The sequence below is a fragment of the Podarcis melisellensis genome, assembly GCF_964234715.1.
Source record: "Podarcis melisellensis genome assembly, chromosome: 13".
NCBI lineage: Eukaryota > Metazoa > Chordata > Lepidosauria > Squamata > Lacertidae > Podarcis > Podarcis melisellensis.
In genome coordinates this window covers 37,688,200-37,702,058 of record NC_138545.1, presented here as the reverse complement: position 1 = coordinate 37,702,058, position 13,859 = coordinate 37,688,200, and the positions used below count along the sequence as shown (strand labels likewise).

Sequence of the window (13,859 nt, the reverse complement as noted above, 5' to 3'; positions counted from 1 at the left end):
TGGGGAGCCCACCAAGGAAGCTGATGTGAGGAGCATCTCCTTGAAGTAAGGCCAATGAAATGCAAAGACCAGCTTCCTAATATGCAGGTTGGGGGAGCTGGTCACCATTCTGCCCACTGTCCCAATCCCCACTCACCCAGGTTCTGCCGGAACTCCGATTTCACCCCGATCTGCAGCAGCTGGTTCTCAAAGAGCACTCCGTTGTTCTTGCACACAAACCTGCAATGGACCACGGAGGGTTGGTTGGAGGCAGGCAGGTATCCAAGATCTTCCTTCTGTTTTGGCTTCTAGCACCCAGGGCTTCCCCACCCCACCCTTTCCGCTGGTGCTGGTCTCTTTTGACATGCAGCTGGTCAACTCTAGCTTACCTCTTGCTATCTAAGGGCTTAAGGCTCAGCTGACAGCAGGTCAGTGAATCGGAAAAACCCCCTTGTTCAGAGGAGACCCTTTTCTTCCCAACTGCCATGCCTGGGAAGCAGAGAGACTTCAGCACATAGCAGAGAGTGGTGTCAGGTGAAGCTAAGACAACGCTGGAAACCTCAGGCCCGGGGCGGAGGTTCCCTCTAGGCCTTTCTATCTGGCTCTTGGGGAGCCTCCACAGGCCACGCTGTGTTGAACCAAAGGTGAATGCCATCTTGGTAGTCAAGATAACCCCACCAGTAATTGGTATTGTGTTGTAGCAATGAGCTTCTACATATTTCCTTGCTTTGATATACAGTGGTGCCTCGCAAGACGAAAAGAATCCATTCCGCGAGTCTCTTCATCTTGCGTTTTTTTCGTCTTGCGAAGCAAGCCCATTAGCGGATTAGCGCTATTAGCGGCTTAGCGGATCAGCTGTTAAGCAGTTTAGCGGATCAGCTGTTAAGCGGCTTAGCGGATCAGCTGATAAGCGGCTTAGCGGCTTGGGAAAAAGGGGGGGGGAGTTCCGCAGGAACTCGCAAGACATTTTCATCTTGCAAAGCAAGCCCATAGGAAATTCGTTTTGCGAAGCACCTCTAAAACGGAAAACCCTTTCGTCTAGCGGGTTTTCCGTCTTGCGAGGCATTCGTCTTGCGGGGCACCACTGTATAGGTTAACTGGCTTGCTTTGGTGTTATCCTAATTTGTGTATTTCTGAGCCCAAAAAGGGGAGCTATCTACAAGGTTTGGGTATTTGCCACCTAGGCCCTCATCTTATCAGGTTGGTGAAGCAATAGGAAGGTCTGCCCAAAGTGACATATGCTGCTTTGTGCATAAAGAATACATGAAGGTTTGCTTGGGCGCAAACAAGCCATCTCCTTGCTGCAGTGTCCGTCCCACATCTGCAAAGGCTGGGAGACCTGGCAGGCTGCTTTGCTGTTAAGTCTGCACTTTTCTTTTAATAAAGCACTAGAACTGATCACTCTGGTGTGGTTGGACATCCTTTCTTTGGTATCCCTGCACCCAACCATTCCCACAAGCCCTCCTTTGGGCCTGAGGTTCAGGACACACGCCCCTTCATGGCCTGGCCCTGCACCCTCCTTTGCTGCTTTTTCCTGGCTGAAATGGATCCCTAAACCATGGGTAGGCAAACTAAGGCCCGGGGGCCTGATCTTTTGCTTTCTAAATCTGGCCTCAGGATGGTCCGGGAATCAGCGTGGTTTTACATGAGTAGAATGTGTCCTTTTATTTGAAATGCATCTCTGGGTTATTTGTGGTGCACAGGAATTTTTTTTTTCCTTTCCAAAATATAGTCCACCCCCCACAAGGTCTGAGGGACAGTGAACCAGCCCCCTGCTAAAATAGTTTGCTGACCCCTGTCCTAAACTGTGATGATCTCACCTGCTTGCCTAGATGAAGGTGTGTGGAAAGCTTCACTGTACAGAGGTTAACAGCTGCATCCGTTGTCCCGCCCACTTTCACCTCCACCCACATGGACCCTGGGAGGTTGCCCATGAGGAAATGCGGCCCCCTGGGCTGAAAACGCTTCCCAAACCCCTGAGCTAATAGCACAGATGGGATCAGGCTGGTGAACCAGAGAAAGCCTCTTGCGCCAAGGGGGAAGAGACTTCCAGTCTGCCACTGCCGCCACCCACAGCCCCAAGCCTCTGGGAGCCACAGTCCCACTGCAGGATCTTACTTGTGAAGCAGTTCATCGGCCTCAGCAATAGGCAAAGCGGGGTCCTCAGAGACAGATGCGGCAGCCCCTGAGCTGAAGGTGGTGGCAAAGGCCATAGCAAAGGGGACCAGCGGTTGGCAGGGGTGGGGAAGAGAGAGAGAAAGAGAGAGCAGAAAAGTTGAGTCACCAGGGCGCAGCACCAGGTTAGTACCAGAAGGAGGCAGAGAACAAACACACACGCACACACAAATATATAGACACCAAGCCAGCATGCAACATAGCAGGTGAGGAGGCAGCGGAAGGACCAGGCACTGTTCCTAAGTAGCTTCTAAAAGAAAAGGTTGGGAACCTTTGGCTCTCCCAGTTGTTGCTGAACTGCTATGTCCATCATCCCATTGGCTAAACCTGCTGGGGGTGGTTTAGCAGGGGGCAGGGGGCAAAGTTTTCCCACACACACCTGCGCTAAAAGGACAAGAGCAAAACGTATTTGCATCGTCAACACCTTTGCTAAGATACACATAAAGGAGAGCCCACCGGATGAGACCATCACAGTCTTGCATCCTGGTTCCCTAGTGGCCAAGCAGGTTCCTACGGGAACCTGCAAGCAGCAGGGCCCAAGTACGGCAGCACTTTCCCTACCTGCTAGTTTCCAAAAGCATGCTGCCTCTGACGGTGGAGCGACAGCACATCCATCAGGGTTAGCAGCCACTGCTGGCCTTATCCTCCGTGATTTTGTCTAATCCTCTTTTAAAGCCATCCAAGTGAGTGACTTTATGCATAGGCAGACTCTTCTTCCTTCAAAAATCACGTCTGCAAGCAATTTAGGTGCCCTGACCTGCTAAGAAGCTCGCCTTCCCCTCAAAGCCCAAGAAACCCAACTCTGCATTCCTTGACTCAGAGACACCTGCCACCCCAAGGGAAGCCACGACTCCTTTGTGGTAGGACCTACATCTGCACCAACCTCCCACACTGCTGCCACTGATAGTCCAGGAGATCTGGCCACCAGTGGCTTGAACCTACCTGCTTTCTCAAAGAAGCAGGATATTCTAGCCATGGGCCTCCACCCCCTGGACCCTGTGGTCCTCACTCACATGAAGGATGCAAAAGGCTTAAGGCAGTTAAAAGTAACTCCCAATTCCTCAACAGCCCCGGGATGCAATGGCCACTCTGGCCTTTGCAGTCTAGAGGCCCCAGAGGCGACACACATGTCAGAAAAGAGGAATTCCCTTTGGGCTGTTTGCTTCTGTTCCACAGCCACCTCCACCCATCTGCATGCTTGGAACCATCTGTGTCCATGGCACTTTGGAACACAAGAGCAGAGGGTCCCTGCCCCAAGGAGCATCCAATCTCAAAATTCCACCCAGAGGAGAAACAAGAGGACAGGGAGGCAGTATGCAGTTGTTTCGGCTGCATGTGCGTAGGCATAGTTACAGCGTGATGTGGGGGACGAGGGGGTGGTGCGGGTTTCATAGCAGGCAAGAAAGGTGGTGTCAGGCAGGTGTTCTGGGACGCCGTTGCAGGCGAGAAAGGACGGAGGCACTGATGTTCAGATGATGGAGGGTGGCAGAGCCGGAAGACCGAAGATCACTGGCAGAGATGTATCATGATATGGGGGGCGGAGAGAGATTGCGGGCGGGACAACAAGGTCGGGAGGGGGTGGCTTTGAAGGCAAGGACAAGGAGCTGGAGCTGAACTAAGGCTCTTTTGCTGACACAGCACCGGACAAGGAATAAGAGCCCTGCTCAGACCAAAAGCCCATCCCAGTCCGGCATCCTGTTCTCTCAGTGGTCAACCAGATGCTACGTTCCCAGCAGCTGGGCTTCAACTCCCATTGGCCATGCCACCTGGGCTGATGGAAGTTGGGGTCCTGAAAGACCCAAGGTTCTCCATCCCTGTCACAGAACATCATTTCAGCTTCCATCATCCTTCTCCTTTCACAGAGAGCTGAGGTGTAATCAAACACACAGGTGGGTTTTTAAAAAATTGCTAGATGCCCTCTCCTCCTTTCAGCTGATGGGAGTCCTAACAGAGAACCGGGACTCATTGAGAGGTGCCCCTGAGGAGGTTGGGGAGGCAGGGTAAATAGCAGGGTGGGCAGTATTGGCAGAGAGAGAGTTTCAGCCCCTTACTCTGCAGGCAGGCCAGCCTCCACCAAGAGGGATGAAGGACTCTCGGGAGGAGCCTCCAAGTCACTGCTTCGTCCAAGGCAGAGCAAGAGAGAGAGAGAGAAAGAAAGAGAGAGAGAGAGAGAACCAGTCCCGAGAGGCAGCAGACAGAAAAAGAGAGAGAGATATACACACATGCACAAAAGAGGGCAAAGAAACAGAGAGCAAGACAAGGCCACAAGGACTAACACATGCCCCTCTCCGAAAGGACAGAGAAAGCCCATAAGGTCCCCACCATCTTGGAAACAAGCACCCTCAAAATCCATCTAGCCTGCCCAAAGCAAACATGAACACGGGAGGAAAATCCACACCATCCCTTCTGAAACACAGGACCAGATACCAGGCCAGGCTTCTTCTCGACTTTCTTATGGATCAGAGTTACTATTCCTGGCAACGGGAAAGGCCCCTATATCCCCGTTCTGTGAGTGACTTTCCTCCGGGGAAAAAATGGCTTGCACCCTTTTGACGGAGAGAGCATTCGGTGGGCCTTGTGTCTACAGGAGTCCGCCATTACTCGCCGCAGCACCACTGCCCAGTTTCCCTGGGAAAGCAGAGGGCCAGAGAAGCCTGTGCCCACATCCCACCAGGGCCCCCTCACCTCAGGAAGTTATCTTCTGCGCCAGACACAAGGCCAGTTGCGGATGAGGGGCTGTCCGAGAAGACGTCCACTAAAAGGTTGCCAGCACTGGATGGGACGCCGGAGGCAGCTGCTGGGGTTGCCCGGAGGCCGAGGAGGTCGGCAGAGGGGGATGGCGTCGACTGCGGGGAAGCGGGAGGGAGGGAGAAGCCAAGGTAAAGGTCCTTCCATGCACCTGCCTTGAGAACTGAACCCATGAACCCTGGTACCTACCTTGGGGGCAGAGGAAAAGGCACCGGGCCCTGCGCTGTGGGAGCATGCTTTCTCTCTACTCCTGCACTAAAATGTGTCCAGAAAAAAACAAATTCTGCAATTGGAATAATTGTGCAAATTGGACACATTCGTACATCAGATTCATTAACACCTCCTCATTTCTGCGGGGAAGGGACAAGCCTCTTGGTGCTGCCTTTTACGAATTCCGTTTTCTATACCTATTATTTCTTTACCTTTTCTAATTTACAGATCTGCATTTCTTTACTAATTCTAATCTCTAGATCTATATAACTCTATACAGTATCCATCCCTGCTGCCCACCTCTCAGATTTGCATTTTATCTTTTGGGCAAGGCCCAAGGGGAGGGAAGAGAGGTGCACTGTGTGCTCGGCAGCGCCAGGACACCAACCAGCTTGAGGCATCACAACTGCATTTCTCCTGGTTGGCAGATCTGGCAACAAGCTGACAAATTCTTAATGGAATTTGTCAGCCATCACAGAATCCACCCACCCACTTCCCTTCCCACTTTACAGCACCACAGGCTTTCTGGTAAATGGTTTTCGCCCTGGGCTTTGACTCCCGAGACCTCCCTTCTCCAAAGAGCCCCGGTCTCCCCCACACAAGGCACCATTTTCTTGCTAGGGGACACCCCAAGTCTCCAAGCCCCAGACCCTCCCTCTCTTTGGCACTCACGGCAGTGCTGGCTGAGGGTTCCATGCCCCCATTGATTTCGGAGTTGGGGTCCTTCTTGCCGTCGTCCAGCTCGCTGCCAGCTCCGGGGCCCTTCTTCTTCTTGAGCTTAGCCAGGATGGAGGACTCGCGCTCAGGGAATGGAGGCATCTCCTCCAGCACTGTTGCCTAAGGGGCGGAGTTGGGGAGACGGAGAAGGGTTCGAATGACGAGTTATTCGTCTGCTTTTCATTTACGGCTTGGTTATGTCCTCAGAATGGAAAGGTGGCAGGATTCCCAAGGACGTGCTCTAGGGGGAGCTGGCTTCAGGCACCAGACCCATTGGCAGACCAACTCCGTGCTACAAAGGATGTCTGCAAATGTGATATGAAGGCTGGCAACACCAACCCCACCATGTGGGAACCCCTTCCAGACAACCACGGTGCCTGGAGGCAAGACAGTCGGCAGTGATCGGAGGAGGAATGACTGCTGGGCGGAGCACAGAGAGAAGCAACGCTGTGGTGCATCTGCAGCAGCACAGCTGGACGCCTTCATCTGCCCCAAAACACCCTCAGCAGGGGCTGTAACTTTTCAATAGTTTGACTTCACCCCCAAAGGTGCATTGTCCCCGAGACAGACGGATGCCAACAACTTTTTCATTCATGACACTTCTATTCTGCCCCATAACCACAGCTCTCTTGCCAGCACCAGTTTTGCTTTTAAATGCAGCAGAAACAATAAAATACCAATCCAGTGCCCAAAACAAGCAAACGGCAGAGATAAAATTTTAAAAGCCCATACAATTCCTCTCGGAAAAGGCAGATCCTACAAAAAAACTTCAGGGAGCCAAAATGCTGGAATCCTCAAAGGCTCCAGAGCCCTTTTCGGCTCAAGGGTCAGATTCCTTCATGCGTGGCGGACGTACGACCCACCCAATGTTGTTGGGCTACAACTGCCATACACCTTGATCATTGGGTCACACTGTCTGGGGCCGATGGGATTTGGAAAGGGAGCTGTGGCTCAGAAGGTCCCAGGTTCAAAACCTACCACCTCCCGGTTGCTGAAACCTGCTGAAACCCTGGAAAGCTGCTGCCAACCAGTATAGTCAGCGTAGGCAGGGGAAACAGAGGTCTGACCCTGGTATATAAGGCAGGTTCCTTTTCCTGGCTCCCCATTGTGGCCTATGGTGAAGGGGCAGAAATGGGCTTCTGGCGCAGCACAAAAAAAATCCCAAGAGCTGGTTTCAATTCACAGATCGAAGCCTTACGTCTCCCCTTATTTGATGCAGCTGCAACCAGTTTCTCTTTCAGATCAGCCAACTCTCTTCCCCCACCCAGTCTCCCCGAGATGAATGGCTGACTTAGCTACCAGCCCACCCGTCTCTCGCAAGATTCCCAGTTTCCCCCTCACCAAGACATCGGTGCTGGCGATGGAGCTGAGCTTGAGGTACTCAACCGCCCGCTGCTGCAGCTCCACGTCGGCGTTGCGGATCTGGCTGTCGGAGCGCAGCACTTCCTGGATGGTGCCCTTGGTCTCAGGGAAGAGGTTGATGAACTTGATGTAGGTGGAGAGGAGCAAAGCCCGGGTGGAGACGCTGCAGAGGTGGAACTTGGAGTGCAGGAGGTTGAACTGCACCAGAGGGCTGGAAGAGAGGAAGGAAGGAAGGAAGGAAGGAAGGAAGGAAGGAAGGAAGGAAGGAAGGAAGGAAGGAAGGAAGGAAGGAAGATGGTAGCTTGGTTTCTCAAACGGCTTGGCTCCCAAACAAATTGGCTCCCGAATGTCACAAACCCAGAAGTGAGTGTTGCAGTTTGCGAACGTTTCTCGGAAGCCGAACATCCGACGCAGCTTCCAATTGAGTGCAGGAAGCTCCTGCAGCCAATCAGAAACCGCACCTTGTTTTTCGAACCATTTTGGGAGTTGAACGGACTCCCGGAATGGATTAAGTTTGAGAACCAAGGTTCCACTCTATTATACTTTCTTTCTAATACCCTGCCCATCTGACTGGGCCCCAGCCACACTGGGAGGTTTCCTACAAAAGTAACAACAAAACAATGACAAAATCAAACATTAAAAGCACTCTGAAATAGGGCTGGCCTTCAGATGTCTACGAAAAATTTTACAGATTCTAACATCTGCCAGGAGGGCGTTCTGCAGGGCAGGTGTGACTAACAAAAAGGCTTTCTGTCTGGTTCCTTGTAGTTTCACTTTGTGCAGTGAGGGAACTGCCAGAAGGCCCTTGGTGCTGGACCTCAGTGTCTGGACTGAGTGATGTGGGTGGAGATGCTTCTTCAGGAAGGAGGCACGGGTTGAGGGTGGCACCATTTTTAGCTGCCACACTCCAAGTCAGCATAGCAGAGGGGAGGGGATCTGAAGCCAGGCATGCCAACGTGCCTCACCAAGCTAAGAAAAGAAGGGGATGAGCCTCTGCAAACAGAACTAAGCCCTAGTTCTCTGTGAGGCTGCTAACCTGTCCCTGGGCTGTACCATTCATTTCAGACTGCGGGTGGAGGCTCACGTGTTCGAAGGATCATACCAAAAAAATTAAATATAAATCCCACCTCCCAAAAGAATCTACATGCCAGAGTCCTAGCCTTGCCATCTCCCTGACATGCTTGGCCTAGCGCCCACTGGAATGGTAAAACAAGGGCTTCTAAGGTTGAAAACTCCCTTGTTGCTGCCAAAGAGGTTTAGAGAGAACCACCCCACTGAACGGCCTTGAGGAGGCATCTCACTCAGAGCTGTTTTGAGGATTGGTGGATGGAGAGAAAGAACCTGTCACCAATAAGGTGGGCTAGTGGGTCCCTCTCCTAGGCTCTGCCCACATTCCTTCCTCCCACAGTTCCCAACCTTGAGCGAGGATCTCCAGCGATGAGGTTCCCAAACTCCCCTAGGATGTAGCCGCCAACTTTGACCATGTTCTCGTGGCAGGCGGGAGCCTGTAGGGCCTATGGAAAACAAAGGAGATCTGTAATGTGCTGTAGGGAGGCAGGGAGAAAAAATAAGCCCCCATTCAGGCTCCCATGCAACCATCAGGCCATGATTTAGCCCTTTTACTGACGTGTCTCAAAAGGACTAACACCGCAATTGCCTCAGGCTCTTTTAGGTTCATTCTGGGTCTCTAACCCAGAAAGAACAGTGGCTGAATCATGATGCACAGGCAACTCCCAATTTATGTGGGGGTTGTGTTCCAAGGAACCATGCGTTTAAGTGAAACTGGGCATACTTGGAACACCACTGAAAAAGGCTGCAAGCACCCCATTCAGTCCCTGCCCCCCTTTTTAATATTTATGATTTTCAGGTTTATACATTTCAAAAAAATTACAGTCATTTTAACATTTCAAAACTTGGCTTCCTTCCCCCTCTTTCTGCGATTCCTTAAATTTATTCTTAATATCTTCTGCATATCCAAATTAATTTAATTTGTTCATTTATTCATCCACTTTAAATACATACTCTTATGAAATTGCAGGTTATTACAGTTACAGGTTATTGCCCCCTTCTGTGACGTTTTCGGGTCACTTCCAGGTTTGAGGCGCGGTTGCGCACATACTGGACATGCTTAAAATGGTCGCTGCCTGTACATAAATTCAGTGATGAGCCTGCTGTAGAAGCGCATTCATCACAGCTTGTGACACATGGACTGCCATCTCCCCAGGACTGAGCTTAGGGCAAACTTCTCTCCCTCCTCTGCAGTTTGTGACAAAGACTGATTCGAACAGAGCTGGTTGGCTGTTCCTTGTGTTTATAGGTCTTGGAACTGCCCTCCGCCCCCCGTTCTTGTTGACAGACATATCTAGACGTACCCTTTGTGACAGACACTTTATTAATATTGTGAGATCAACTCACCTAGATTTGCAGAATTCCTCTTGGGCCGTTTTGTATCAATTAGCAGCCCTCTAGCGAGGCAGCTGGACATACATCTCACCCACCCACAGAGCAAGAGGCACTGGGAAAACTGTGGATGCTGTTGGACTCCAACCCCCATCATGCCTGATTGCTAGCCATATTCTGGCTGTGGCTAATGGGAGTTGTAAAGGTAAAGGTACGCCTGACTGTTAGGTCCAGTCGTGGACGACTCTGGGGTTGTGCACTCATCTCGCTCTATAGGCCAAGGGAGCCAGTGTTTGTCCGCAGACAGCTTCCGGGTCATGTGGCCAGCATGACTAAGCTGCTTCTGGCGAACCAGAGCAGCAGATGAAACGCCGTTTACCCTCTCGCTGGAGCGGTACCTATTTATCTACTTGCACTTTGATGTGCTTTCGAACTGCTAGGTTGGCAGGAGCTGGGACCGGGCAACGGGAGCTCACTATGTCGCGGGGATTTGAACCACCAACCTTCTGATCAACAAGCCCTAGGCTCTGTGGTTTAGACCACAGCGCCACCCATGTCCCAATGGGAGTTGTAGTCCAACAATATAGAGGGAAGAGAAGTCTTCTCCCCAGAGCGACAGGGCAGGCAAAGAAGAAACTGTCAATGACTCTGACCAACCCCACCCACCTCAAAGACCGTCTTGGCAGCATAGCCTTGGACGTCGTCTCGGTTGATGACGATCTGGATGACGCGGTACCAGACCTCCTCGCTCACATAGTCCCCGGCGATACGGATCAGATTGAGGATGGTGTCCACATACCAGCTGTAGTCCACTGCGTATTTCTCAGCAAGGATAGCCACCTTCAGAACCTGGGAGACATGGAAAATGAAATATTGCCTTGCCCTGCCAGTTCCTATCAGGCTTTAAGCCCCTAGGGGCTACTCTTCAGTACCAGCAAGGCTGACCCAACACCTTGATGCTGATGGTGCTGTGCCCCCTTCTCCTCCCCACCATTCCACATACAGAAGCCGATCAGAATGGCAGCTGAATATTACTTCAACACTGGCGAAGGGAAAACATCTTTCTATGCAGTCGAGCATACACACCTCTGTTCTCCAATCAAAGGGAATGGCTAGTGGTTGGGAGATCTCAGGGCTGCCACTGTTGCTTCCCTCCAAATTTCCATCATATGCCAACTGAGGCAGCTGCCCTGCTCTGCCCAACAGTAGGGCCGCCCTGCACGCCAAGTCCCTCTAAGAAGATTTGGAAACTCCTGGCCTCCCCCCCCCCCGCCCTTGCTGTTTCACAGAAATCTACCTAGATGAAGAAATAAGCTCCCACAGCTCTCTTTCCCATGAGCTGAAAAACCCACTCACAATCTCCTCGCGGATAGAGTAATCTGCCGTTTCCAGGTAGCTGAGCATCTCCGAGACGATCTGCTTGGCGTTGGTGCGGTCGCACATGGCGTAGAGGAGATCGGCAGCCCGCTGGCGCACGCTCACGTCCCTCTCCGTCTGGGAAAAGGAGGCCGGGAGTGTGAGACCGGCAAGTTCTTGCCTGAGGCATAACCCCAGTCTCCCGTCTTGCCCCGGCTGGCTCGCACACTTACAAACAGAGCATCTTCTGCAAGCCCACTATAACAACCAGCAGTTGGATAGGATGAGATGAGCAAGAAGAGTATGCAGGTGGTACCAGGCTGAAGTAATGCTCCATTGCTTTCCAGCGGCTCATTCCCTGCTACGCTCCTCGGTCCAAGGATGGGAGGCTGTGGCCCTTAAGATGTTGGCAGACTCCATCTCCCAATGGGGAATACCCAGTGAAATGCTCCCCCCCTCCAAATTTCACCACCAGCACACGGGGAGAGGATTTGGGGAGACCACACTCTCTTAGCCCTTCAATCTCATTCCGCGTGCAAACTACCTCGTCCCTCTGCTCTGCCCATGCCTTCAATGGGTTCTGACCTTGAGGGCGTTGATGACGGTCTCAATGTGGGTCTTGACGGCCTCGTGGGAGAATTCAGAGCTGGCCAGGGTGCACATACTCTCAAGAGCCAGGTATCGGAGGTTGGTTTCCCGATGCTGTAGGAACTGGCCGAGTTGATTACATGCCCGCACCAACAGGTTGGGTTCGCTGTGGGTCAACAAAGTTAAGCCCCATCTGAGCATGGCAGGAGGGACATCCGAGCGGAGCTCAGCGGCTGACTGCACACCTCTCAAATCAATCAGATTGTCATCCAATGTCCCCCAGTTTGGGGAAAAGCCATAGCTGCATATCATAATTATTCTATGCCTTAACTCCTCTTTGATGTTCTCAGATATATATTTTACTGCTGTTCTTACTCAAAACCTACGTGCATTTTAACCTGTTTACATTGATTTTTAAAGTAATCTACATACACTTTCCAATCCTCCTTAAACACTGCCTCATCTTGATCTCTAATTTTACTAGTTAAGCTTGCTATTTATGCATATTCCATCAATTTTCAGCTGCCTATGTTCTTTAGATACAGCCTCGTTTCACCAGTTTTGCACATCTAGCATTCTCGCTGCAGTTGTTGCATATTAAAATTAATTTGTCTGATTTTTTTGGCACAACCGTAGAAGAAACATTTTTGGGAGAGTTTCCTCAAATATTTTCTTTACCTCATTATAAATCATCTCCCAAAATCCCTTAGCCGCTCTACACGTCCACCGCATATGGTAAAATGTAGCTTTTCACATACCTGCCCCTTCCTTTCTCTGGTTTTGCCCTGGTGCTGCCATCTAAAGGTTGCCAAGGACCACTGAGACACTTGCACAGTGGGATATCTTTGGAAAAGCACCAGCCATTTTTTCTCACCGTCTCATTTAAAGAGCCTTCATGCTAAGGAAGAACAAACAAGGGTGAGGTGCTCACCTGTCGTAGTGGATGATGAGACTGATGGCTTCAAAGAGGATAGCATTCTTGGCATTGGAGTGCTGGACCTTCTTGGACTTGGGTGGCTCCTGGGCCTTGTTGAGTATAGTCTCCAGGCACTCAACCAGACGTCCTTTCACTGCTGCATCTTCTGTGGGGAAAAGCAGAGGGTGCAAAGGCCAGGAAGCAGCATGTTAGAGCAGGTCCCAGCAAGAGGAGAACCCAAGGTTCACAGCTCCCAATGACCATTCACATCTCCTTAGACTTTCCCTATGGATAGACCAATCTAACTCCAGCCCATGTTAATTTCACACATGTTCATTCAAAAATCCTTTCCCTCCCATTTCTGCAATAATCTGGGCTGCTTTTTAAAATCTGTACAAAAAAATTGTCCTTGAATACATACCACAAAATACATCTTTAAATACATATTTCATCTCAGTGTACAGTGGTACCTCGGGTTAACTACTTAATTCGTTCTGGAGGTCCGTTCTTAACCTGAAACTGTTCTTAACCTGAAGCACTACTTTAACTAATGGGGCCTCCTGCTGCTGCTGCGCCGCCAGAGCATGATTTCTGTTCTCATCCTGAAGCAAAGTTCTTAACCCGAGACACTATTTCTGGGTTAATGGAGTCTGTAAACTGAAGCGTATGTAACCTGAAGTGTATGTAACCCGAGGTACCACTGTATGGATTTCTAAGTGCTTTTCATTCTAAACATGCATTTGGGTAAGATTTTTTGAGAAGAGTATTGAAAACCCGAAGGTTAATGCTGTTCTGATCCGTGTACTAGTCTGGGAGGCGGGAATTAGGTTGGTTCTTGGCTCCCAGACAGCCTCCAAGTGTGTTGAAGGCCTCCAATAAAGATGTTTGAACAAAAGCTGTGACATTTTGTGATGCTATATAAATGTTAGGTCTTGGTCCCCTCCTCTGACATGCAGAAAAGGAGATGGGGAGGGGAAAGGGGAGTAGCATAAATTTGCGGGAGACTCATTCGCATAGCAGGCAACTGGGGTTTCCTGTTACATCTGAGGCAGGCCTCTGAGAAAGAAGAGATGAGAAATAGATAAAGTGACCTCTTTTACTGGGTCAGTTCAAGGCCAGCATTTCATCAGCTAAGCTGGACCAAGTGAGGTCAAGCTTTCAAGTACCTACCCAATGAGAAGTTCTATAGAACAAGGAAGTTCATTATTTCTCACCTGCTAGAGAATGTGGTAGCTAGACTGGTGACTGGGAGCGGCCGAGACCATATAACATTGGTCTTGAAAGACCTATATTGGCTCCCAGTACGTTTCCGAGCACAATTCAAAGTGTTGGTGCTGACCTTTAAAGCCCTAAACAGCCTCGGTCCTGTATACCTGAAGGAGCGTCTCCACCCCCATCGTTCTGCCCA

The 13,859-nt window shown here is 50.8% G+C and overlaps 1 protein-coding gene across 6 annotated transcripts in view; it reads right to left on the bottom strand.

Moving 5' to 3' along the window:
• AP2A1 (adaptor related protein complex 2 subunit alpha 1) overlaps nt 1-13,859 on the bottom strand; it is a 38,820-nt gene that overhangs the window by 6,914 nt on the left and 18,047 nt on the right. The window contains exons 8-18 of one of the 6 annotated variants that reach the window (XM_081883889.1): nt 12,467-12,614; nt 11,533-11,701; nt 10,948-11,085; nt 10,258-10,440; nt 8,608-8,705; nt 7,171-7,402; nt 5,785-5,949; nt 5,092-5,157; nt 4,840-5,000; nt 2,098-2,169; nt 137-219 (exon numbers count right to left, since the gene is read on the bottom strand). In XM_081883889.1, the coding sequence (XP_081740015.1) occupies nt 137-219; nt 2,098-2,169; nt 4,840-5,000; nt 5,092-5,157; nt 5,785-5,949; nt 7,171-7,402; nt 8,608-8,705; nt 10,258-10,440; nt 10,948-11,085; nt 11,533-11,701; nt 12,467-12,614 (1,515 nt within the window). Of the gene's footprint in view, nt 1-136; nt 220-2,097; nt 2,170-4,839; nt 5,001-5,091; nt 5,158-5,784; nt 5,950-7,170; nt 7,403-8,607; nt 8,706-10,257; nt 10,441-10,947; nt 11,086-11,532; nt 11,702-12,466; nt 12,618-13,859 lie in introns of all 6 variants that reach the window. The other 5 variants (XM_081883888.1, XM_081883891.1, XM_081883890.1 and 2 more) reach the window with 5 other exon arrangements.